Source organism: Sinocyclocheilus anshuiensis, unplaced genomic scaffold (genome assembly GCF_001515605.1).
Source record: "Sinocyclocheilus anshuiensis isolate Anshui unplaced genomic scaffold, SAMN03320099.WGS_v1.1 scaffold532, whole genome shotgun sequence".
NCBI classification, from domain to species: domain Eukaryota; kingdom Metazoa; phylum Chordata; class Actinopteri; order Cypriniformes; family Cyprinidae; genus Sinocyclocheilus; species Sinocyclocheilus anshuiensis.
The window spans coordinates 260,280-287,845 of record NW_015555819.1 but is presented as its reverse complement, the minus strand read 5'-3'; the positions used below and the strand labels follow the sequence as shown (position 1 = coordinate 287,845).

Here is a 27,566-nt window from a genome sequence, read left to right as displayed (position 1 = left end):
CTCTCAAAAGAGAGTCGATTTCTGAACCGCCTTAACGAGTCGTCATATTTTTGAATCTTTTGCCTGTTACCGGTATACGTCACTGGGTAACACATTTGCATAATCCCCGCCTGCCCGCGAAATACAGAGCGTCTTTTGTCTGTCGTTCTTCAAAAATTACAGTAGACATATTTTGGTTTACAAACTGTATCGTTTCATCAGTTAGTCACGTTAGCACTCGGCTAACGTATCCACCATTATTGTTTTAAGTGTTCACAGTTTAGCAGCTAAACTTTAGCTGTGGGCATTCGCTTGCATAAGTGTTTTGCATTTTATGTCATTATTATAAGAACGGATTGGAGCACTATATTATTGTTCTATGTAAAGGTGCTTTGTCAATGGTAGCGCTCGCTAACTTGCTCAAGGACTCCTCTCTGTGCCAATCACAACAGGCTTGGCCAGCTGACCAATCAGAGCAGAGTAGGCTTATGGAAGGGAGGGGTTTGCTCCGAACTTGCTTGGAACGAACCGTTTAGAAATCATTGGCAAATGACTCTAATATTAAATGTATATTCTGAGAAAATTACAATGTTTTCTGACCTTAGATGCATTTAAACCTGTTGTAGGGGACTCCAACACAATATTAGGACACTTTAGAATACCATATGACCTGCTCTTTAAAGGTGCAAAACTATGTGATATAATATAAAACTGAGAGCTTGAATGCTCTTGCTTGATTGCCAAGTCTGAAATTTCGATCTGGCGTTTAAGTGGTGTTGCAAACCTAATTCAAATCAAGCCAGGGATTTACTACATCCAAACGCTCATCATAACAGCCCCATGGAAGGCCTAGTTTCCAGCTGAGCTCTCACAAACACATCTCCATCCCCTGCCAACTCGTCGCAAAACAGGCACATAAAAGCAAAAACACTTGCATGTTAATGCATGATCGCATACTCTCGCACATCGTGTTCGAATGCCTGAACACACTGATTACACATCATCTGACCACTAAAGGCGCTCTGATGTGGTCACAATGGTTTTGGATCCTCCGGCTTCCCTTCAATTACTGGCACTAGTCTTCAACCTGAACTGTGAGTCAGTAATTTCTCGATTGCACCAGTTGACCGTTTCCACATGCACGGCGTTCATTCAAAAACGGCCATGTGGGATAGAATTTAAATGAAACGTGAACTTCAGACTAAACACTAATCGTTAATCATTACAACTCTGCTGCGACTCCATGTGGTGACACCTCTCCGGTTCGTCTTGACAACATCAGCGCCTCAGAGCACAGTGTGGGCATAAACAATCAAATCTGAGTCTCCCGAGTGGGAACAGAACTGCCATGCACTCCCAATTAGGAGAAAGAAAATCTGCTGCGCTGCATAAAAATCCCACAATAACCCCAATTTCAGATCCAGTTCGCCCCCATCCCGGATTCTAGCGCAGACGATGACTTTGAAGTCGTGAGTCAGTGGCATGCTTAGATGCCCACCATGTCTCCAACGGCATCGAGTAAAGATGCCAATTTTGCCACAACGACTCCTTTTTTCGAATAGAAGATGATGTTGCCAGTCGAATCATGGGGTAATAATTAGAGTGTATGATTTTGAGTTGGTTTAAATGGGATGAAACATTATTGAAAAATGCATTTCATACATACAGTGACTTGAATACAGCTCTTCTATGACAAGCATTTTTGTTCATTTTGAAATGGGGGTCCTGTTATCATGATGAAAAAAGCCTAATTAAAAAACGGGTTTGAAATCTTGAAAAGTCACATGGTGTGACTAACATGCAGAAAAACAAAAAGAAACAAAAACCAATTAAAAAACAAAAACTATACAAAACAAAAACAAAACAAAGCAAGAAAAAAAAAATAAAAACAAAAAACTAAACAGAACCAATGAAAAAACAAACAAACCAAACAAAACTACAAATAAACCCAAATAAAAAACTAACTATACAAAACAAAAACAAAATAACAAAAACAAATCAAACAATGCTAAAATATAATAAATGAATAACAATAAAAAAAAAAAAGAACTAGGCTAAACAAAAACAAAACAAAACTAAACCAAACAAAAAACAAAACTAAAATCAAAACAGGAAAATTATATCTTAGGTAGGACTCCTGCAGACCCTCATAATGGTGTCATTAAGTCTATTAAAATAACAGATTTTTTTTATGATGAGGTAAGGTTAGTAAAATGTCGTGTTGCGGCTCCCTAAAACCTAATGGTATTTATTAATAATGAATGCTATTTTTTTTTTAATTTGAACACTTTTTGGAAAATAATGATTGTGTACACTCACTTGTGTGGCAGGTGTAAGGAAAATATGTTATTATTTTTACTTGATGGCTGCACCACATGACAGTCACTGCATTAACATTTTGGTCAAAAATGGTATGAATGTTTTTTTTGAAAACCACATTAAACCATTTTCTTTATCATGGACACTTGTGTGTCACTGACTCATTTACTCTGGTAAACAAAGAATAGCATGAGAACAACCGAAGGATGGCCCAGCAGGTCTTAAACACAAACACATGCACAAGCACAGAGATATGCACACACAAACATCTGAAGTTATTGGGAACAAGAATAATTCACAGCTGAGGGACGTCTTTTTACATTTCCCATTTCTCATACCATCATTTATCTGAACCAGAAAACTGCAAAGACACACACAGGAGGCACCAACTTAAAACTTGGATACTTTCTCATGCAGGCAATCATGAAAACAATCAAATAAAGCGTGCCACTCACTGAGCATCCATATGACATATCCATATGAAACCATCCGTCAGGCCTCATAAAAAAAGGAAATGCACTTTTTCCGCATTAAAAAGTGCGTTCTGGGGATTTACCCATTGAATAACACTTGTCAAAGCAAGCACGGCTACAACAACAGGAATTTTAAAACTGCAAGTGAGGTTTGTTTGTATGCTCAGCTGTGCAACTTAACACAATGAGAGTTTATGATGCTGGGAGAATGTCTGCGATCGGATAGCAATGTAAACCCGTTCTCATCGCTTGACTTCCGGGCCTCGCAACTGTTCTCAAGACAACTCTCCACTCCACCGAGCATGGGAACGTGGTTCCAACACAATCAAATAAAGTAAAGCTAATTCAAAACACGCATCACATCAGAGACGCTCTTGGAGTCGTCCAAAAGTCGCTACAGGTCTTGCCGAATTGTTACGAGGCTGATGTGTCACCAATCTTGGCCAGAAAAAGGTGAAATCCAGAGCCAAAGCAGTCATGATGTCACAACGTGCATTCGGAGTTGAACCGGTGTGTTCACATGAGGTCTGCTGACTTTGACAGAAATGAAAGGCCTCATTTGAGACATTAGTTATCTGTGTTCTGTTTGTCATTAGCGAGTAAATCAAACTCTTAGAGCAAACAGAGTAAATAACCAAGCCAGTCGTTTGCCTTCTCGCTCATGGCTGGATTGAATTCACATTGAAATGCATTTGAAACTGAAATGGATTGTGCCCTTTTCTCAAGGGTCTCCATGAGCTAACCTACCCCTGTGCCCAGCCGGGTTTCTTTTGAAAACAACCAAACTTCAAATCTGCTATCTCTATAGAGGCGAGCTGCCAAACAAAGGGTTTAAAAATTGGCAGAGCGAGTCGGGATTTGCTGTCAGCTTGGGTTGATGGGACTAAAAGCAAACATGAAAAAAAGGACCCCGAATAAATCTTTCTCTTATGTAGTAATGCTTTCAGCAGCAGAGTAGGACAGCAAACACATTGAGGAACTGGAGCAAAGACAACGAGGAACAAAACAACAGCAGCTTAATTCAAAAACATTTCGTTTGGGGCCTTGCTGAAACATAACAACCAACTGTGCAAACATGCCGTTCCTCCCATACTCCATTTTTCATTATTGCCGTTCTAGTGTCGTCCTCAGTGTGTACGATTCTTGACTAGCTACATGAAAATTGGTTAAGATCTACTAATAAGCTTGATGAAATCTGCATGCTTCTTCACGATTCGTTATGCAGGTCCCAAACAATTTTTTTGCACAGTTCAATAACTGTGTTGTGAAAGAGGTCAGTCTCCCAGCAACATTTACAGTTCCCTCATACCCTCAAGAGCTGTCAGTATGATGAAAAAAAGTCTCTCTGGAAAGGTAAACACTTCCGCCCAATTTCTACACAAGTCCAACAACTTGTGCATCTGGAGCAGGCCAGACCTAAGCCAGGACAGATGTGATGGCCTAACTGTTCTGAGAGAGAAAGAGGGCCAACAGGACATTGGACAAACTGAGTGAACCCCTTAAAACCTTCGGAGAGTCATACATCACTTCTGCTGCAAAACCTCCCACAAACAGACAGAGGAACTTCAGAATAAAAAAACGGTTGTACAGTAAAGACGGGTCTAAATTTGTATCCAAAATCTGTTTTTCACCCCAACATTGAACACTATTTAATGAGGACATCTGCGGACATTTGAGCTCAACGGCTAATTCCTGTTTGATGAGTATGTGGTTGATACATTACAAAAAAGTCTCCACACAAACAAGCTAGTCTCATAAGATACAGTATTAGGCTTGTACGGGTGGGTGCCATCACTAATATCTTCTTAAACCCCAAACGATCTTTTTATTTCATTCTTTAAAAGTCAAACTTGGAGGGCTGCCACCATCCAACAGTACTGTATCCACACCAATTTAACATTGCCTTGAGCCTGGAAGCAGATATAATTTCTAGTGGATATTCAGTTCCAAATAATTAGTCATTGCATGACATCACTAATGTTGAAGCAATACAAGGTTTAGCTCAGTCATCATGAAATGCTCATGATGCTATTCCATGTGCTTTGTTTGAAAATCACATGGCCATTCGTTGTGGCCAATCTAGACCTCCACACGTGTTATGCTCTTAGTAATGTTGAAGCAATGCAGGGTTTAGCTTAGTCATCACAAATGTTGGTAACATTTTTAATTTGTAACATTTGACATTGGCCATTGGTTCTGGACAATGATCTGACTTACTAATATGTGAGAACTGAAGGAAAAGATGTTTGAAAGTAAAAAAGAAGGTATAGGAAAATAGCATGAAAGTTAGGAAGCAGAAATGAAGCTTGGATGGAAGGAAGGAAGCTCAGTAGGAAGGTAAGGATGCTTAGAAGGTAGGAAGAAAGTTTGAAATAAACGAAAGAACCTCAGGAGGCAGAAAAGAAGCGCAAAGGGAAAGAAGCTTAGGACAGGAACGAAGTTCAGAAGGATCTCTGATGGAATGTAAGAAAGTTTGGAAGGAAGCTTGAAAGGAAAGATGCTTTTTGAGGAAACTTGAGACAGAAAAGAAGCCTGGAGGGAAGTTCAGTAGGAGGTTGAGGAAGCTCTGAAGATATTTGCAAGGAAGCTCAAAAGAAAGGATACTTTGAAGGAAACTTTAGACAGAAAAGCTTGGAAAGAAGGAAGCTCAGTAGGAATTTGAGGAAGCTCTGAAGAAATTTGGAAGGACGCTCAAAAAAAAGGATGCTTCGAAGGAAACTTTAGACAGAAAAGAAGCTTGGAAAGAAGGAAGCTCAGTAGGAAGTTGAGGAAGCTGAAGAAATTTGGAAGGAAGCTCAAAAGAAAGGATGCTTTGAAGGAAACATGAGACAGAAAAGAAGCTTGGAGGGAAGGAAGCTCAGTAGGAAGTTGAGGAAGCTTTGAAGAAATTTGGAAGGACACTCAAAAGGAAGGATAATTTGAAGGAAACATAAGACAGAAATGAAGTTCAGAGGGAAGGAAGCTCAGTAGGAAGGCGAGGAAGCTCTGAAGAAGTTTGGAAGGAAGCTCAAAAGAAAGGATGCTTTGAAGGAAACATGAGACAGAAAAGAAGCTTGGAGGGAAGGAAGCTCAGTAGGAAGTTGAGGAAGCTTTGAAGAAATTTGGAAGGACACTCAAAAGGAGGGATGATTTGAAGGAAACATGAGACAGAAAAGAAGCTTGGAGGGAAGGAAGCTCAGTAGGAAGGCGAGGAAACTCTGAAGAAGTTTGGAAGGAAGCTTAAAAGGAAGGTAAGGACATTTGGAATGGACAACATGAAGATAGAAAGAAAGAACGCTTGGAAGAACACAGGATGCTCTGAAGGAAGCTTGGAAAACAGGGGACAAGCTAAGAAGGAAGGATGTTCAAATGAAGGTGTCAAGAAATGCTAGGAAATAAGGTACAGTTTTACAGTCTCTCCTTTTACTAATGGTTCAAACTGGTGGTTCAGACTGAGCCTCATCGTAACACATCGTACACGTATGACTTCCATGACCGAATTGGTGGACAACCAAATGAAACAGCAATTTCACAATATTCTGTGAAAGTGAAGCTTTGCGGTTTCTCAAACTAATGGTTTGACTTCAAGCTGGATTGAAAAGAAACGAGAACAAAATATCTTCTAGATAAATTAGCTTGACATCCTAATACTCAAATCGCTAACAACAACCTTAAATATGACTCCTGTGGAAGATTGAGATACTCCTCCTGTAGTCAAACCCATCTTTTACAGCATATCCAAGGAAAGGGATTAAACAGACCATGAACAATTCATACAACAGACACGCATCTATAAGACTCCTGATTCAAAGAGCAGACAGAATGACATAAATAACTCTATTTTACATCAAATTTATCAACACGCAGATAACCCGAGCTGCAACGCTTGTTCTCGGGAACAAAGAAATAAAGCCTCAGTGTTAGTGTCAAAATGTCAAGTCTTTTCTTTGTGTTGTCTTCATTATGCTTCTAATTATACTGCTGATTTGACAGGCTATGGCGTATCACTCCATGTGTTGTAAACTTGTAAAATATCTGCATGACCTTGAAACAACCTCTGTGAGGAGACACAGAGTCCAGTCCCGCCTTCAAACCTCGTGCTTTTCCTCCACGTTTTCAATGTTTCCAATGGAAAGCATCTCAGAGCAGCATACATTTTCATGACTTGATGATTTTATTGCATCTTGTTCATCAGATGTTTTCACTGCATCCAACTGGCAGTAAAACAAGAGGTGAGATTCTCACGAAGAAGATTTGTTGTGTTAATGAGGACAGTCAAGCAATGTGATTGGTGCACTCAAGTGTCCACCGATGACAACACTTGCAGCAGGTCAATGAGAACTTGTCTCCATTAGACTACCAAGGGATTTATTTGTGAATATTTGTGAGAAGACCTCTGAATCCCTGCCATGTCCACATTAGCTTCCAGAACTCCAATATCATGACCCAAGACAGGCAAGAGCATCAACAATGCTGTGAAATACAATCCCCTCCATTAGGACACAACGATCACTGGGATCGCAAAAAGCCTTGGACCATTTTATTTAGAATTTAGAATGTTTTGTTTTATAACCAGAGGAAAATCCTTGTTCCAATAGAGGTAAAAAGGGTAAATTCATTTAGGAGCTCAAATTGGGACTAAAGCCTCAAGGTTGTGACAACAACTGGGCTGGAAGTTAAATCCTGGAGAATTTAGATCCTACAGCAGGTACTTAAAGGTTGCGAGCTCTGCGCACATCTGGTTTCAATACTGAGATAGAGGAAACTTGAAGTTCTGGATTGCAAATGGGCATAATTGCATACATACCAATATAAATATACACACATTTACAGAGGGAAAAAGTTACATCAACTGAACACACAGATGCGGCTTGTGAATGATATTCAAACTCCTGAGCACATTTTTGTCTTGTCCAAATTCAATAAAACGACAAATCCAAAAAAGCCGATTAGAAACAGATCACAGTAGTCTTTCCTAACTCTTTTTTACATTTGTTTGAATAAGCAGGCTTAGAATAAGTCTTAATTGGGTCTGGTTCTGGTGCAGTCTGTATTTGTAGTGCTCAATTTTAGATGTGCAGATAGTGCCAAAAATCTTACTATGTAAATGTAGCAGGCTACTTTCAAAACACTGTGCTGTTTGTTTGAGCGGCCCAGCATGCCAACTGCAGACTCAGTCAATGGTCTTTGGGGCAGGACTTTTATTTGATACTGTTAATGGTACATTTTAATCAGTATGCTGGGGAATAAAATGGACTCAATGTACCAAGCTGATAGGGTTGAGTATCGATACACATTTCCAGATTCGATTAGATTCAGATTGAATTACAATGTCCATTTTAAAACACAGGGCCTAAACTAGACAGTTCAATTGCTATTTATGTGCATTTCATGTCTAAAACATGACCACTTCCTCTTTATAAGAGTATACATAGAGTATTCATTGATTCAGTAAATACAAAGTTCTTTCATGAAACTCTAGATGACGCAGGTCGATAGGTTCTAGGGCTGCCACTAACGACTATTTTTATTTTGATTAATCTATCGACTAATTTATCAATTAATCGGTTAATCTAAACGACTAATTTCCCACAAAAAAATCTACAATTTTACTTAAGAATATTTTATTAAACTATATTTTATTAAACCAAATGAAATCCAAATTTCTATGAAATCCTTTTTTTAAACCAAAAGTAAAGTGCAACATAGAGTGCAAGAAGCAAGTGTCCATCTCATAGTCCAAATCACTGAAATCAAAGTTCAGTATTATAGTGTAAGATAATAATACTAATAATAAATACTACTAATAAAATTATAATTAAAAAAAACACTTTTTAAAGGAGTATTTACCAGAAATGTTATTTACCAGAATTTATTTAGGAGAAAAATTTAAATGTTCAGTATTACTGAAAAATAAATAAATAAATAAAATCTATTAATTGGAGATGCTTTTGATTATTAAAATTTATGGGTTTAATATATCATGCAGCCTTGGGAAACAGTCTAATAATGTGTTTTATGGATTCTCGTCCATGAAATGCGCCACTTCCGGTATTTTGCCGGTTAGTCGACACGAGCAAATTAAGTCGAGGATTTTAAAAAATGTAATAGTCTAATAAAATTGACGAATTGCGACAGCCCTAATAGGTAGCAAGTCTCGGTACTTGTTCTGCCACAGAAGAACCAGATCTATTCCGCCAAGACCAAACACATTAGCATTGCCATGCATATTACCATTCTAAACTCTCTGAGAGTTGTCATGACAGAACTCACTGAACAGATTCAGTGAGTTCATTCAGTGAAGGATTTGTCAGACTGACTCAAATGGTGCGTTTGCAAAACAACACGCTAAAACTGGAAACGGTTTTCCTTCATGTTTTTCGCATAATGCCAAAACGGTCCCCATTCACACGGATCCACGACACGACTTAAACGTATTTTCATGCCAGGCCAATAGTTCATTTTGTAATGAAACACTATGCGAATATGTAATACTCAAGCGCATGACATCATCGTTTTTCACAAATCTGCATTTTTGTAGTTTACACAGAAATTATAGCAGTATCGTTTTCAAAAACGTGCACTTTGAAACCGGTTTTCAAAAAATGTGTGTTTTCAGTAAATGAACGGCTAAACCACATAATAAGTTTTCAGTTTTTTTGTTGTGTAAACACCCCTTCAGTCTTTTTGAGTGATTCACTACAAGGACCAGCTTAAGAGTCATTTGTTCTTGAATCAGACTACACTGGTAGCGCTATTCATTCATTTATTATTTGAACAAGCTACCACTTTCTACTACTATGTTTTCAGTTTCAACAGCCCTAAACATCACATTTTGGTTGCTCACTTTACCTTTCTTGTCAAAATAGGCGATACTTGGCTGCAAACAACCTCTGAGATACAACCACACTTCTGCAGAGCTGTTCACATATCCATTGTACTTGCCAAACATCAACTAATGCACCTGGACTTACCAACAGGAGCCAAAACTCCCCCTTCCTACTTCCATTCTTCATAACTACCTCAAAACCGGTCAAGGAAGTGACTGCAACACCGTTCAGATCCTCAACTGGGTGCACAGCTGTACACCATCCCCTTGTGAAAGGAGAAGTAAATAAAGAACTCTTGTTCATAGAAAACACAAGGTCTGAGAGGTTTCAGTAATAAACATCTGCAACGTCTGGTCTGAAGAATTTGCAAGCACAATGTGGAACTAACCAATTGTACCAACCAAAAACAAAATCTCCTCAGACTTCAGTCTTCTCACCATCTTTTCATGTCCTTTCTTTATCTTTCGCTCTGGACCTCTGTAGATGTGGGGGTCAGATCAGAGTGCAAGAGAGGGGGCATCAGATAACAGGTCACTGACTGATTTAACGCACTGTTAACACTACTTCACTTTCTCTCATGGTAGTCTTTCATGTGCCAGCTGTGTGCGTGCTTGCTTTAGATAGTGGAAAGGGGCTAAATGATATGGCACGCTGATATAGACTGACAGCCTGTAAATCATGGGCTCTTCCTCTTGACAGCAGAGAGAACATGGCGGGCAGATGGGGATGTAAGAACTCAAATGCAATTCAGATACCCTGCTTAACCAGACAAAGAAGGAACTTTACACTATTTGCAAAACAAGGTTTGTACAGGCTGCATCTTTCAAGACCCAATTAGAATGAAAAACACCTAAAACATAAAATAAACATAAAATAATGTCTAAATGAAAAGTGGACTATGTTCCAAATCTAATTTAAAATGTAAGTTATTTGCTGTAGCTCTAAAATCATATATGCTGTAAAGATGTTTGGTCACAGAGACATTTGACAGACATCCAACCTACACTATATGCGAGTTACAGTTTTTGTTTTTTTGTTGGTCTTTTTTTGATAGATTACTTGATTGAAAGTAAGCCATACGCGTTTGGAATGACACCAGGGTGAATAAACAATGACAGAATTTTACTTTTTGGGTGAACTATTTCAAGTCCAAGACATTCCATAATAATGCCAATAAATATCAATTACCTTGACAAAAAGTGGACCATATGCATAACAGACAATGTCCTCTGTGCTTCACTGTAAACTCTGTCTTTAACCTGAATCAAAATTTTCTGTGACCTGAATTCAGTTGAAAGCCATGGTAGACCATAAAACCATCTTGATTATGCAGAATATTTTATAATTGCTAAATAAATAATTATAAATGTAATTTACTCAATCTCATGTTATTTTAACTTTTAATGCTTCTGTGGAAAACAAACTGAGACAAGAGGACCTGTGCTGGTCGCTCTTTTTCATGCAATTAAAATGAATCGGATTTCTCAAGCATTAAAAACAACACAAAGCATCATAAAAGTGGTCCATATGACTCATACACTATATCCCAAGTCCTCTGAAGTCATGTGATAACTTTGTGTGAGAAACAGAAACAAAATTTGGTGCTTGTACAGTTAATGAGAGAAGTAGGAATTTCAAGAGAATCTGAACTTTTTAATGAATCAGTTGTTCCAGTTCACAAAATCCAGTCTGAAGGATTCATTCAAGCTATCATGTGATTTGAGAAAACAAAAATATTTCTTTAGCAATTATAAAATATTCTGCATAATCAAGATGGTTTTATGGTCTACCATGGCTTTCAACTGAATTCAGGTCACAGAAAATTTTGATTCAGGTTAAAGACAGAGTTTACAGTGAAGCACAGAGGACATTGTCTGTTATGCATATGGACCACTTTTTGCCAAGGTAATTAATATTTATTGGCATTATTATAGAATGTCTTGGACTTAAAATAGCTCATCCAAAAAGTAAAATTCTGTCATTGTTTATTCACCCTGGTGTCGTTCCAAACGCATATGGCTTACTTTCTATCAAGTAATCAATCAAAAAAAGACCAACAAAAAAAACAAAACAAATATGAAAGTAGTCCATATAATCTGTGCACTATTTTTCAAGTCTTCTGAAGCCATTAAATAATTGATTGAAATTTAGTCATTAGTCACTGAAAATCTTAACTGTAACTCACATATAGTGCAGGTTGGATGTCAGTCAAATGTCTCTGTGACCAAACATCTTTACAGCATATTTGATTTTAGAGCTACAGCAAATAACTTAAATTGTAAATTAGATTTGGAACATAGTCCACTTTTCATTTAGACATTATTTTATGTTTATTTTATGTTTTAGGTGTTTTTCATTCTAAATTGGGACTTGAAAGATGCAGCCTGTACAAACCTTACTTTCTATTAAGTAATCTATCAAAAAAAGACCAACGAAGTATACAAGTCGTATGGATCACTTTAATGATCATTTTAGCTTATTCTTGCACCTTTTTTGAAACATGAAATATAATTTCACATTCGTTGTATTTGTATGGAAAAGAGCGACCAGGACATTCTTCGAAATTTCTCCTGTGTTTTATGGAAGAAAGAAAATCAAACGGGTTTGGAACAAGGGTAAATGACGACAGAATTTCCATTACTGTGTAAACACTTTGATATAAAGTGTTTTCGGAGCATTTATACCCCTGCTGAAAGCTTTGTGGTGACTGCAGTACTGCTGGCCTGAAATTTTGCTGACCTGAGACTGAGTGGAGGACAGGCCTCCAGCTGTTTACAGGATGGAGATGAGTCGAAGACAGATGAACCATACCACGTGGAGATGAAAAGAGAGGAGATGGAGGAAGAGGAGGAGGGACCAGAGTGAAGAAATCCTTGGAAGGGACAAAAAGCCTGATGCAGAGAGAGATGTGGAAGAGGTCCAGGGAAATCATCTGAGCGCTGTTTTAGGGCTAATGACATTTTCTTTCGCTCTTTCCTCTTCCTATTTCCATTCATGCGAATGCACAGATAGATGTTGTCTAATGCATATTAGCCAGTTAGAGATTTCTGGAAACATGTATTTTGTGTACGTGCAAACTTTGGCACTATGGGACTAAATACACCCTCATATCTACAAGCATCTGGGAGATTTGCCAGGAATATAAAAAAAATAAATGCAAACATTTACTCATTGCTACTGTACAGATGAAAACTATCACCATAATGGAGTATGTTATGGGTGCATGAGTGTGTGTAAAAAGCTGGAACTGGAAAACAGGCTAGTAAAAACAAGTGCTGATAAAACAGCAAAAGCCGCCTTAATGGCAAAATACAACCTAGATTTTCAGTTTCTGAGGAAAAAGTGAGCAGTTTTTGAAGTGTATGTTCCACAACAGGGCTGACAAAATGACTGAAAAACTAAATTCGAATTTTGTGCTTAAATATTATCAATATTCAAATTATATTCGAATTTAAAAGGCATCATTTCAAGAGGGTGCATCGAGCAAAATACTACTAATGCACGTTTATTCAAAGCAATAAAATAACATGGCCATCTTTGAAAAAATTATGCATAATGTTTAAAATAATGTTTATAAACTAAATATAATTAAGTTGCTTAAACAATTAGAAACAAAACAGCATCATGTATGTATGTATCGTTTAATACAAAGGACTGAAAACATTAATTTTAAAACATTAGATGAAGTGGGATGGAGAAAAACTGCCATAAAGTCTCGAGACATGTTTTTTAAAAGTTGAACTTAAATTAATTTTACATGGCTTTTTAAACATGTGACACACGAGTGCAATGGGATAGATGCCCCTATAGAAAATGCGATACATATGAGTTCTGTGTGAACGGCTTGGTTTCGGTTTTGCCGTAGATCTTCTCTGCGTTGATGTTCTCTTTTTCTGCAATATTTTGAATGAGCAGCACCACATCTAGTGGGTTCAATTGGATAGGCTAATAAAAGCATTAAAATGCAATGACACCTACATCGTCATCGTATCTCGTGTGCCACTGATAAGGCTGCCTGACGCACACCTAAAATGTGGATTTTTATTTTGAATTCGACAAATATTTCAAATTCGAATTTTTATTTGACAGCCCTATTCCACTACAACGCTGAATGTTGTTATATGGTTGCTAAGTTCAGGTTATTATATTTAACTAATACCATAAAAAAATGTTCCGTGAAATAAGAAATGTTTACTGAAATGAAATATATTTTTTTAGGCTACGTTTACACGACAATGATGTAGTCAAAAACGGAAACGTTTTTACCTAACACATACTATGTACGCGCATGACGTCGCCGTTTTCAAAGATTCCCGTATTGGGTGTTTACACGGAAACGATAACGTGCCATTTTCAAAAACTTGCACTTTGAAACCCGTTTTCAAAAATATGCGTTTTCAGTCCCCAAAACGCCATTGTTGTGTAAACGAACAGTCAAAACGCATAAAAAGTTTCCCGTTTTTGGCTGAAAACGTTGTCATGTAAACGGCCCCTTAAAAAAAGGAAAGAAAATCCTTCAATTTATTTTATTTCAGCCAGTTGCCAGAGCAATATTTCAATATTTATTTTTATCTAGTTTACTGTAACGATCCAAAATGTTGACATTCAGAATGAGTTTGTGTGTGTGAAATGAGCTGAATTTCCACACAGGCCTCTATTGCTTTTCAGCCCTGTTTAATCTAGAGTCCGTCTTTGATGTGAGCTGAGAAACAGGAAGTGCACTCTGTCCCAAACATCACTTTCTCAGAACAAATAAAAAACGAGAGAGGACACACAAAGACACTGTCACACAAACACAGACCATTAAATGTAAAAGGGTACCTACATTTACCTGGCCATCTTGCCCAACATGTACTTGGTGGATCTGTAGGTTGCCCTGCAAGACAGGAAAGACAGACATATTCAAATTTCAGCAGCTGCCAGTTTCCATGGATGAGGTACAGATTGCTGTCCCACATTTTTGCAAAAGCATTAGGACTTTCATGCAGAAATGGATTTTTGTGTTTAAAAATGCAAGACATGAGCAGTGGAATGGGGAAAAAAAAGTCTCTAGACAATTTTTTAACAGTTTGAACTTGAGCATGTTTTTATAACACTGTGTCAAGCACAATGTTAAAAATGCATATTTAAAAAGAAAAACAATACAAATCAAAGCAGTGGAATGCAAAAATGTGTTCTGTGTGTGAACAGCGCCTTAGATGTACATCTACCGGGTTTTTGTTACAATAACTATTAAATACAGATTATCTACCTTAAAATTAACTAGCATTAAAGTAGCATTCAATGTTTGTAACCTCATTCTTAAAATGATAATTTTGGCCTCTCCCACCATCTCAATAATTCATAAGACCATGTCATATTTTTGAGACAATCTGTGGAATTTATATTAAATTCATATGTAATTAAACAATTTGTAATTATAAACTAATTTTAAGTACTAAAATTTTAATATTTAGCTCTGTCCAACAAGAACACAACCTTGTTACCACAGGATTTTCCCACAAAAATGTAAGTACTTTAAGTATTTTTTATGACACAAAAAGTAACAGCATTTGAATCCTTCCCACAGTAGGAAGTCCCACAGTTTTTGCAGTGTTTTGCAACCGCAAAGTGCAAATATATTCAACCCTGTTACCCTAGACACTGTATGAAAAACAAAACAAAAAAAAACATCTCTTCCAAAGTTTATCAATAATGATAAACCAACAATTACCCTGAAACTACACAAGTCTCTACTGAGTGAGGAAAAATGCTTTCTAAATTTACAACTCTGTTACTTGAAATCTTGTTACTCACTGCAGCATAGTTTCTTTAACTTTACATTTTTTATATATTTTTTTTCCATGTGCTTTCAATTATTACTTCTTATTTAATTTTATTTCATCTTTACTGCTAGAAAACAAGGACCCAAAAAGTTGAGTAACAGGGCTGAAATATTGCAATCCTCGTAGAACATGAATAGAAAGTGAAATATTTAGTTTGACCACCTGAGGTTGATGATCAGCATCTGAAGTTTTTCACTGACCATTTGTTGAGAAAGAAACATGTACTCTCTAATTTAAAAGAGAATTTCATACCCTGTTTTGTATCTTACTGATGGAAAGTGTCAGTTACACAACACATAGTTTTTCATCAAGGATAAGACTTCTGCACCACAACAAACTTTCAATCATGTTCTCCATCTGAATATAAAACACACATACACACACACCTGACAAATATCTGGATAAAGGGAAATGATCTTAAGACGGCTCATTTCCTTTACAAACTCTCTCAAATAAATGGTTTTGATGAGGCGGGCCAAATATATTACAAAGACAGTCTTTGTGGAGTGGAGGTTGGATGAAGTGGCACGCTGTTGCTAAGCTCTGGACTTAAAAACAAACAATATTCCTGAGAATTTACCCCAAAAAAATGAGCACCAAAAGTCTATGGCCATCATCAATTTTTTTTATAAACCAGCACAGGAAGAGCTTTTGAACATTTATTCTCTTCTCCTCCCTCGTCTCTCTTCCTCTCAGGATGACGAATGGATCTGATCAAAATAATGTTTACATATTTGCGGATACCTTTACATAATCCTGTTCAAATCTAGGACACGGAGTACTTGAGAGCCTTAGAAACGAGTGCTTGAGAGAAATATCTCTGCCAAAGATCAGAGTAAAACTGGTAGGTCAGGAATAATTATGGACAGGTGGTGAGGTCCTTGAGACCTTCATATGGGAAACACAAATGAGGGGTGGAGAGCCTCAGAGGAAGAAGAACAATGAGAGAATGAAGAAAAACAAGAAAGCTAAAGGAAACGATGCTCACCTCGCTGTCCTGCGTGATCTGCACCTGTTCGCCCTGTGGCACCTGAGCAATGTGGAGGTGTCCCTGTGGTATCTGTGAACCAAAAAGACACCCAAATGAATGTCATTTCCAATCAAGCTATTTGACAAACACAAAAAGTTATAAATAGCCAAAATATAGACAATATATACATTAGCAGTCAAAAGTTTGGAATATTTTTGAATATTTTTTTATGTTTTTTGAAAGTTCTGTTCACCAAAGATGCATTTATTTGCTCAAAAATACGTTAAAAACCGTAATATTGTAAAATATTATTACAATTTAAAATAATGGTCTTCTATTTGAAAATATTTCATTTTTTTATATTTCATAATTCTTTAACGAATAGAAAGTTCAGAAGAACAACCTGTTTTTTTTTAAATAGAAATCTTTTGAAACATTATAAATGTCTTTGCTGTCACTTTTGATCTATTTAATGTATCTTTGCTGAATAAAATTAATATAAATATTATATATTTAAAATATATATTACTATAAATAAATATAAATTCTGGAAAACTTTTTTTTTATGGTTAATATTTCTTTCAAAATAAAGTTTTAATAATAATTGTATTATTAGAAGTAGTACTATCATTACATTGAGTAATATATTTATGTCACAGTTTCTTCAAGTTAAACCGAACTTTTATTTTGATGGGTTGCTGTGAAGATCTTTAGGTTTGTGTGTGTATATGATATGACGATAGTTTTTCTCAAAAGAAATGGTAAAATGCTCATGAAGTGACTCTCAGAGCAGTTCTAGAGATGCTGTTCATGTGTTCATTTATGTGCAGTAAACAAAACCGCACGTCTGCGCTATTCATTCACACAGGGACACGCAGAACATGCAGGATTTAAATAGGCTTTTTGTGGGTTAATATTCACAGGCACTAGTACATATCGCGATTTGATTGAAATGTACTGACCTACTTTTGATTTATTCATCCAAAATTTGGCAAATTCCGTGACATTCCGCGTTATACAGTAAATTCCGTTTTTATGACTGGATTCCGCGATTCCGTCTGTGTTTCCACATCGCAGAAATCATAGGGCCCTAAAATGTACCAATAATGGCAATGTAATGATGTTTTCTAATGACAATCATAACAAAACGATTGGCGTCTTTCAGTAAAGTATTTACTGTATTTAAATTATTATAACACGCCAAATGTATCATGGTTAACCTTGGATGACTTTTTAGTCTCGTTTTGCTTGATAGTTCAATACTGCGGTATAGAAACAACACATTTTCCCACAAATAATATGATGTGTTCCTAAACATTTGATATTACTGGTTTTGTTAATCAGTTTTTTTCCATCAAACCCTTCCCAAAATTCTCATGAAAAAAGTCTAATTTAGGAAAGTTTATACACAAGCGATCATTCAAAACCTAAAAAGAGCATGTCATTGTTTGCCGTATCTGACAGGCTAAAATTATCGATCATGTGCGAGTGACATGAACTGAACATTCGAGGAGCCAAAGGCCTTGACAAAAGCTGACCATTGAGTTGTTGCCTCCGAGAGTACAACTATTATGGTTCGGTTCAGGGAGATGTTACACAAACAACAGATGACAGATCCGTTTCTGAGTCCACTGATGCCAAGAACTCCTCCGCAGATTTAACTCTCCTGATTGTACATTGTGTATTCAGGGTTTTGATTGTGCTGTCACAATGTATGCAGATGATATTTCGGATGGTGTGTCGGGGTGGAGATGACCTCATGCAGCTGTGAGAGTCAGAGATCATGTTTAGGACCTCATGATCGGGCACAGCGGAAACTCTGCTGTTAAAGCTCCATTAAACGATTGCAGGGGATTGACTTTTCCTCTGAGTACCAGAGTTCAGGGAGAACCAAACCTTCTTACAGAGAGATCAGGAGATGTTTGAGTGTGTTTATGCGTTTGTCTGCGCAGCTGAGACAGATTTGAGATGAATGGGTATGTATGCGTTGTTACGAGATGTGTGGTCTTGCAAATGTCTGAATTAAGTAATGGCGCTTTTCCACTGCATGGTAAGGCTCGGTACGGTTCACTTTTGGGGGGTTTTCCACTGGGTACAGTACCTGGTACTTTTTTCAGTACCACCTCGGTTGAGGTTCCAAGTGAACCGTACCGTTACCAAAACATGACGTGTAAACTCTGCTGATCACTGATTGGCCGGAGAGAAGCGTCACTACCTGCGTCACTGAACTTGCAACACAAACACAACAGAACCGCTAGATTTAAGTCAGCACAGCCAGCGAAGGATCGAACGCAACTGTTTGAACGAGCACACCTTTTTTTAACAACCAAAAAATGGCTGTTTCGTTGTCTGTTGAGGAAGTAGACGTTCCTCTCGTTGATAGCAGAGGAGCGGATCCAGCCAGAGCTTGATGGGGTGACGTGGAATGAAAAAGGTTTTCAGGAGTTGCGTGCGGCAGTAGAGGCGGTGCAACTATAACGACATGTGAATAATCCCGCCCACTCTAAAGCGGTACTAAACTGCAGTGGAAACGCGAGCCGAGTCGTACCACGCAGTGGAAAATCGGCATAAGATATTTACATTTGGTGAAAAAAGTGGTGGTTGGCCATGGTTGCTATGGTACTGCATACTGGCTAAGTCAAAAGAGCCCACCTTGAGCTCCAAGAACCTCTTAAACTGTGTTCACATTGTAAAGGCATTTAAATAATTATTGTATAATAATAAAATCAAATAATTATAAATGTAACGAGCCATGCTTGACAATTTTAATTATAATTAATAAAAATTATAATTTTATTTTTTATTAACAATACATTTTTGCTGAGCTTTAGCTTTGGGTTAACTTAAAAACTTGCAAACAATAATTGCCGGACCCCCTGGGTTTTTCTTTCCAAATAATCCCAAATATATAGTCTCTCTCTCTCTCTCTATCCATCTATCTATCTATCTATCTAGAACAAATAAACGAACGAACAAACAACAGAATGATAGATAGAACGAAAGAACAATAGACAGACAGACAGATAGATAGATAGATAGATAGATAGAAAGACAGAGTTGAGTCATGATTCACTGTGCTGCAATTTAATGTATATTTTATTGTTGTCAAATGATTAATCGCGATTAATCGCATCCAAAATAAAAGTTTTTGTTTACATTATATATATATGTGTGTGTGCTGTGTATATTTATTATGTATATATAAATACAAGCACATGCATGTATATATTTAAGAAAGATATGTTATGTTTATATATGAAATAAATACAATATAAATAATATAAAATATAAGAATATAAATATATAAATGTATATACATGTAAAAATTTACAAAATATATACTGTATGTGTGTGTATTTATATATACATAATAAATATACACAGTACACACACATATATTATATAAACAAAAACTTTTATTTTGGAATGCGATTAATCGCGATTTATCATTTGACAGCACTAGTATATTTATATATATTTGCGTGGGTTGGCCTTTTGGATGATGATATGATGATACTCACGACTTGCACCTGTCCGTCTTCTCCTATACGGTGGATCTGGACTTGCTGTGCGGCTCCAGCCAGAGCGTAGTGCAAAGCCTGCTGGGTAGAGGTCTCGATAGCCGACGTCTCTGCGGCCGACACTCCATCTGCTCGAGGACACACATAAACAAGTTCATAACACAGTCCAACTATGTGGGTCAAACCAGAAACTAGAGAGACCGGGTCAAACCGTGTCAAACAACTGCTTTCAATAACAGAAGATGCTGCATTGTAACTTGCCAAACACACACACACATACACACTTCAGCAGGACAGAGATAAATGAGCGAGACCACAGTCTGTCCTCCATCATGATTTCGGTGCAATCAGACGAACGCCCATTCGCTCACACAGCCGCAGGTCACATACCCTACGATATTTGTACGAATGTGAACATGCGCGAACTCAAACAAATGCAGAAGAGAACATACGATAAACAAGGTTCTCACAGACAGAGAGAAGTGAAAGAGTTCACATACACACACCCTGAACTTGAGGAAAATCCGTTCCGACTGCTGCTGGACGGGATCCAGTGCATCTGCCAGATTAGAGTGTGTTTATACAGTGTAAACGATCTCAAAATACACAACAAGGGCTCTCGACCTAGCAGCCCAAACGCACTCGTGCCCTAAAACTGTACGCAAACCCAACCCCTCAGTCTAAACAACGAGAATTACCGACATGCTACAACAGCCCAGACGCTTAAAACACACACTCACCGCATTTCTGATTAAAGGTCGTCAAGTCGTCTCTCGAAAAAACGGTGCGGGTGTTCATTTACAAAGTTGGAGTGATTTTAAATCATAGCGAAGGGCTTATTAGCAGGCTAACGTTTCTTAGAGGAAAAGGCACCGAATGTGACAATGCCGCACTGTTAGTGCAATGTGATCTGAGACTACGTTGGGTCTTCCCAAGGTTGCGGATGAAAAGTAAACCGGATTCAATTTTATGCATCTGAAAGATCTCCAGACCAATTTGTCCTTCAGCTTGCTAGCTTTCGCTTCTTGGCTGCTATTGGTTTAGCAATGCCCGTATAAAACAAAAACAACTGTATTTTATGATTCTATGATGACAATTACATCACAGCATGATAATGTGTCTGAGGATAGTTGTTTGATGAAAATGCTGCAGCTTACTAAACATACTAAATTTTGTTGGATTTGTGACCTGGCAGTTAGCACACATGCTAACAAACACGGTATGGTAAAGCTAACAAATATTTTGAATAAAATAGCTTTGATAATTCTACAATGACAATCAAAAACACGATGTGATAATGTGTCTGAAGACTGTTGTTGAAAATGCAAATGCTGTGGCTTGTTAAACATACTGAATTCTGGAATTTGTTGCCTGGCAGTTAGCACACATGCTAACAAACAAAGGTATGGTAAAGTTAGCAAATGTTTTTAAATAAAACATTTTTGATAATTCTACAATCATAATCTAAAACACAGAATGATTAAGTATCTGAAGATGGTTGTTTGATGAAAATGCTTCAACTTAAAACATTCTGAATTTGGTTGAATGAAATAAAAGAGCTTTCCTAATTCTACAGTGAAAATCAAAAACATGGTAAAGTGTATGAAGCTAGTCATTTGACAGATGTGTCAGAGTTTAAATCAGTATACAAAATTTTGTCAGATCCAAGATGTAAAGGTTAGCATACATGCTTAGAAGTGTCACATGGTAATATCCGCCAACGAAAATGGTCGTTTGACCAAATCACAGCTTCTAATTTAAATACAGAAATGTTTCTCAAATTCATGTTGTAGTTGTTAGCAACCATGTTTTAAAATATGGTAAAGGAATGTTTGCAACAAAAATGGTCATTTGACCAAAAGACTGCTGCTTATTCGAATATAATATTTTTTGTCAGATACATGGCCTCGTGGTTAGCACATAGGCTGAAAACACAGTAACATATGCAAACAAATATGGCCATTTCACCAAAAAGTGCCAAAATATCATTTAATAAGTAGCCTTTTTTTATATACACACAGAAACCTAAAGATCTTCAGAGCAACCCATCAAAATAAAAGTTCGGTTTAACTTGAAGAAACTGTGACAGAAATATATTACTCAATGTAATGATAGTACTACTTCTAATAATACAATTATTATTAAAACTTTATTTTGAAAGAAATATTAACCAGAAAAAATGTTTTCCAGAATTTATTTACCAGAAAAATGTAAATACCCAAAACAGGATTTGAAAATAAATAAATAAAATAATAGATGAATTTTTTAATCAAATCAATTATAGATGCTTTTGATTCTTCTATATATATATATATATATTACATACACATTTATGTGTTTTTTTCAATAGAGAAGTTGAATAGAGAAGGTTTTCAAAACTTTTTCTAGCACATGTGGTTAGCATGTCATGGTAAAGTGTGAAAACAAACCAAAGTCTCTGCTTATTAAATGTTCAAAATGTCCATAAAAGGATCCACAGTCTAGCGGTTAGCTTAAAGACATTGTATGGTAACACAGGCAAACGAATATTTGACTAAAATGTTGCTACTTATTGTTAAATATACAGAAGTTTTTTGATTTCATGTTCTACAAGTTAGTTCACATTCAGAATCATTATCTAACAGTCAGCAACCATGTTTGCAAACTTGGTAAGGTAATGTGTTGCGAACAAAGGTTGTCTGATAAAAACATGAAATATAAAATATACAGAATTTTAAGTTCTTGATTTAATATAAGCAAACAAAAATGGTTGTTTGACCAAAACGACGGCATTTATTAACTTAAAAACTTATTTTTGCCATTTTCGCCTTTGATATGATAGGACAGATCAGAGCTGGCAGGAGGCGAAGTGGTATTGAATGCTAATATGTGCTAACAAAAACTGTTGTCTGAGCAAAATATTGCTGCTTATTAGATATTCAAAATATCAAATGATCTGTACAAGGGGCCTTAAGTTAATCAGAGGACGCTGGGCTACAGCATTACTTTAGGCCCCACTACCCCACATTAAAGTGTTTTTTTTTTTTAGCTTCCTGATGATTATGTCCAATTTAAAAAAAAATTCTTGTTGGTATGCCAGTTAACATTTACTACACTGTTCTGCATAAAATGTGAATATAAGTGAATATGCAAATTCACTCTTTGCCAGAAGGTGGCGCTTGTGGAACAGCAGAATCATAGCTTATTACTTTAAGTAAACACTACGTTATTACAGGCATTATAGGGAGGTCATATGAAAAGAAAATGCCATCAAAACTTACCTGGCCAAAATGTGAGTTCACAGGTATGATTTAGGACGTGTTCACACTTGTAGTTTGGTTTGTTTTGCTCATTTGGTCCGGACCAAAAAGGAAAACGATACATTTGGTCCTGGTCCGCTTAGCGTTCACACTGGCATTTTTGACAGCGAACCCAAAGATACCAAACCTAAAGGCATAGTGATACATTCATAACCTGATTGGTCGGGTTGAATGACGTTTATATCATGACGGAACTCAGGAAAAGGTGTGTTTGACTTAAAGTGCTTTAAGTTGAATACACCTAATGCCGCCTGCTGGACTAAGCGCGCCCATTTTTGCACGTATATAATTTTATTTTTACCACCTGCGAACTCACAAAAAGCTCATAAAAGGCAGTTTACCTCCTCGTTGCTCTGTTTGCCCTCTGCTCATTTTGTTTTGGACACACCGCTTGTTCCCTTCATCAAATCATGTCGCATAGCGTCGTCATTACTTGCTGTTTTTGGTTCGTTTAGAAGTATTTGGTCCGTGTTGTGTTCCACCAAATACACAAAACAATGTTCTTTTTAGCAACATCATATGACCCCTTTAAATAAAAAATTTACAGCATTGACAAGTGTGGTTCAATTCCTCCACAAATAATTATCATGAGCTGATTCTTTTAGCGAATCAAAACCGTGTGTAATCAGATTCCCAAACAAATGGCTTTTATGAACTTCTTTTTAGTGAATCAAAACCATACATTTTCTTTACCATACAAAAATGTTTTTTCATAAAGTTCAAATCAGTTTAATCTGATTCTCTTGATTGACTCTTGAGTCAGTACTTTAAACCGAATCAAACACATATATATTACAACTTACACACAGTATGTAAGGCACTTAAATTAATGTAGTTACTAACTGGCTGCTCATACAAAAACAAAGAATCATTAACTGAATCGTCCAGGAATCAGAATCATTTTGAGGAATCAGAACTGTGATTTACATACTGTAAATCATAATGATGCTGGTATTGTTCAGACTTACATCGGATGCCATAGATCATGAGCGGGTCCAGCTGTTTCTTGCCGTGCTTCCCCTGTCCGGAGAGGTTGGAGACGGCCTGCACCTCGCGGTGGAACAGGTAGTCCAGCAGCGTCAGGGCCATCTTCTCTGCCGTGCGACAGTTGGTGCTGATGTGCAGCATGTCTGCTGGAGATACCGGACAGCGCACGCGCATCTCAGGGTTGTTCTCATCACCCAGCCACGTTCCTGCCGGATAGTCCTCTACAGAAGAAGGAGAAAAATAAACTGCAATTACAGAAATATTTTTCCAAATGTACAGTTTTTCCAAGTTGACAAGTGCCTTACCACTGTAATTTATAAGAGTTATGTAACTATGAAGCTGTCTGACAGAATGGGAGGATATTTAATATAAATAACATATAAATAACATTTTTTGGTCTGATTGGAACATTTTTTCAGTGTGCGGACAAATTCAGCAACTTATATAAATAACACTACAACTAAATAGTGTTGATATTATTATTATTATATATATTACTATATAATAATATTATTATATATTATTGTATGTTTATATATATATAGAGAGAGAGAAACTTTTGCTAGAAATATGTATTTTCCAGAATAAATTCTATTCTATTCTATTCTATTGCAGTACATTATATTACACAATACTGACAATATTTTTGCTACATTCAAATATTCTGAATTTCTTTTTTATTTTTCCCTTTCTATTATATGAGAAATATTTGGGTTTGTCAATTTTTTTATTAATTTACAAAAAAAAAATCTGGTTAATTTTTGCATTGCAAAATATATTTATATTATACTATATTATATTATATTACAAAATAAATGGAAATAAATACAACATTTAAATATAAAAATATAAATATTAGATGAAAAACTAAACTTTTTTTACGTTGAAGTACTAAAAATGACTAAAGCTGAAATAAATTAAACAAATTAAATAGAAATATTAAATAAAAACTAATAGAAATGACAAAAGCACATAACAAAATCTCTAAAACTTGAACTAAAATTATTTAAAAAAATATTTTAAAAAGCCAGTTAAAAATACTATAGTGAATACTATAATAGTACATAAATAATACTAAAATAACACCGCTAATAATGGATAAAAGAAAAAGATACACATAATTTAATTACTTATTCAAATATTTTCCGGATTATTTCTTAATAATTTACATTTGCTTTTTGCAATACATGCCAATTATTTTACTTTTTTAACTTTTTAAACATATTGTCCTTATAATATCTCTCACTCTTAACATTTTTCTCACACAGTATACATTTCTTTACACTTTATGAAAATATTTAGCTGCCTTTATATTTTAGGAAGGTGCACCTTTGCATAAGAGCAACATATTTGATAATTGGCATCAAAAAGTTTGTAAACCCTGATCTAGAGAGCAAATCACTGTGCAAGATATAAGGAAACATCGAAATATGTGACGGTATATATATTCAGGATTGTGGGAACAAGTGAAGCATCAGCCATTGTCTTCGATATTAGACGACTAGTAATCCCAAATATCTGTGGAGGGGCGAGAGCAAGTCCCTCAATGCCTGCTGAGGTTACAGACCTGAATTCTCAGCTCAGAGCAAATGCAAGAGTGTCCCCTGCTGGACATTATTTGTCACCAAGCAAACACTTCACAAGAGCATTACTGGTTTAGACCAGAGACGCTTTCTTGATTTAGCCAAAAATGCTGGCATGACTGAAAATGATGATTGAAGTTCAACAGTGAGACCATCACATTTCTTCTTCACATAACTAAGACTGGAAATATTGCATATCCAGGAATGTGTTCTCATCACAAGTGAAGACAAATATTGTGACTTTGGCATAATTTGTCTCAGAAATGATTTAAATAGGCATTTCTGTTAAATATTTGTCTGTGTGGTATGTGCCAAGCATTACTTCGGCTATAGCTTGACGGGGTTTATTAGCGTTTATCACGGACGTGGGTTTCTGTGTCTCGTCAAAGCGGGCGTGTAAAAATTATGTTAGGGAGTAAAATGTGTCAGGTCAAAAGGTAAGCTGAGGAATATGTGGACCGCTTACATTTGAGTCTTTTGCGATATAATAATACATTTTCTAGCATATAATTTCTAGCAAAATGAATTCAGTTTTTTCCCATGTCAGTCTTTCAGTAACAGGCAGCTGTACAAGGCCATATATTTGTTTTAACCAGAATATATATATATATATAAATATAGATTATTTGTATGTAGCGAAACAATTTTCGACATTTTGTAAAAAAAAATACAAAATAGAATAAAATACAAAAAATGTAAAAAATTGTCATGCAAAAAGAGTGAATCTCTCAATTACAAGCAACTGTATAAGATGCCACTCTTTAAATAGACGGTCACATGACAAAAATGCAGCGCAGTTTGCTAGATTAAAGGGATGACACATTTTACCCCACTCCTCTACATCAAAACAATAGATGAGTTTAAAGCAAGGGGAAAACAACACAAACAAACAAAAGCATAGCCTTTAAGGAACCAAATGTACCATTCGTTGACTAAATATCATCACGAACAGCTGCGAACGAGTGAATATTTGAGGAACGTCTTTGAACTAACCAAGCTAACCAGACACCACTCCAAAACAACCCAGTCAAATAATAAGAAAAGTAAAAGCAGAAGTTAAGCAATCAAAACAAACCCTTTAATCCCAGACCTCTTCCAGACCAAATAGACCATCCTGACCATACACAACACACATGGGCTGCTGGTGTAACAAGCTTTGTTTAAAGTGTCCAGGGAGTAATAGCGGATAGTCAAAACATGTTTATATTATTAATCAATAATTGTTGAGCACACTTTGATTTCACTAACCAAAGCCTATTGTTCTCTGTTCACACTTCAAAGATTTCAAGGTTTAAATGTTAACCAACCACACAGACAAAACACATGCGAGCCATAAACATGCTATTATCTTATTTGTGCAGATGCATTTCAAAGATTTCCATGTCTTCAAACCTTTTCAATAATTGTTCAAATTTGTTGATCTTCTTGTGAGGCCATGTTTGTGCTAAACTCAAAACAAATGGTTTCCCACCGGCTTATAAAAATGATATCCTTTAAAGTCGCCATAAAATCAAAATTGGAATTTTTTGTGGCTTTTAGTTCTTCTTAGCTTTGGGGAAATGTATATGCTAGTCTACTTCTAAACATTGACAAAATTAGCTTTTAGTAGAGGTTAAATTTACTGTCTTTGTCTTCTGGAAAACAGACTGATAATGTTGATGCTGGCTTATTCTGCAGCCCAATGATTTTCGTCCAATCAGATTCTCTCTGTACTGACAATGTCCCGCCCCTGATGACACCTTCAAGAACGTATGGACAAAGACTATAGAAATACAAAGACAGTTCACTCCTATACTTACGA

The 27,566-nt window shown here is 36.4% G+C and overlaps 1 protein-coding gene across 1 annotated transcript in view; it reads right to left on the bottom strand.

The window, feature by feature from the left end:
• The window catches only part of LOC107675239 (protein BANP-like), a 44,539-nt gene that overhangs the window by 10,054 nt on the left and 6,919 nt on the right, over window positions 1–27,566 (bottom strand). The window contains exons 7-10 of the mRNA XM_016469518.1: window positions 24,164–24,403; window positions 19,897–20,024; window positions 16,394–16,465; window positions 14,406–14,456 (exon numbers count right to left, since the gene is read on the bottom strand). Of these exons, the coding sequence (XP_016325004.1) occupies window positions 14,406–14,456; window positions 16,394–16,465; window positions 19,897–20,024; window positions 24,164–24,403 (491 nt within the window). The remainder of the gene's footprint in view (window positions 1–14,405; window positions 14,457–16,393; window positions 16,466–19,896; window positions 20,025–24,163; window positions 24,404–27,566) is intronic.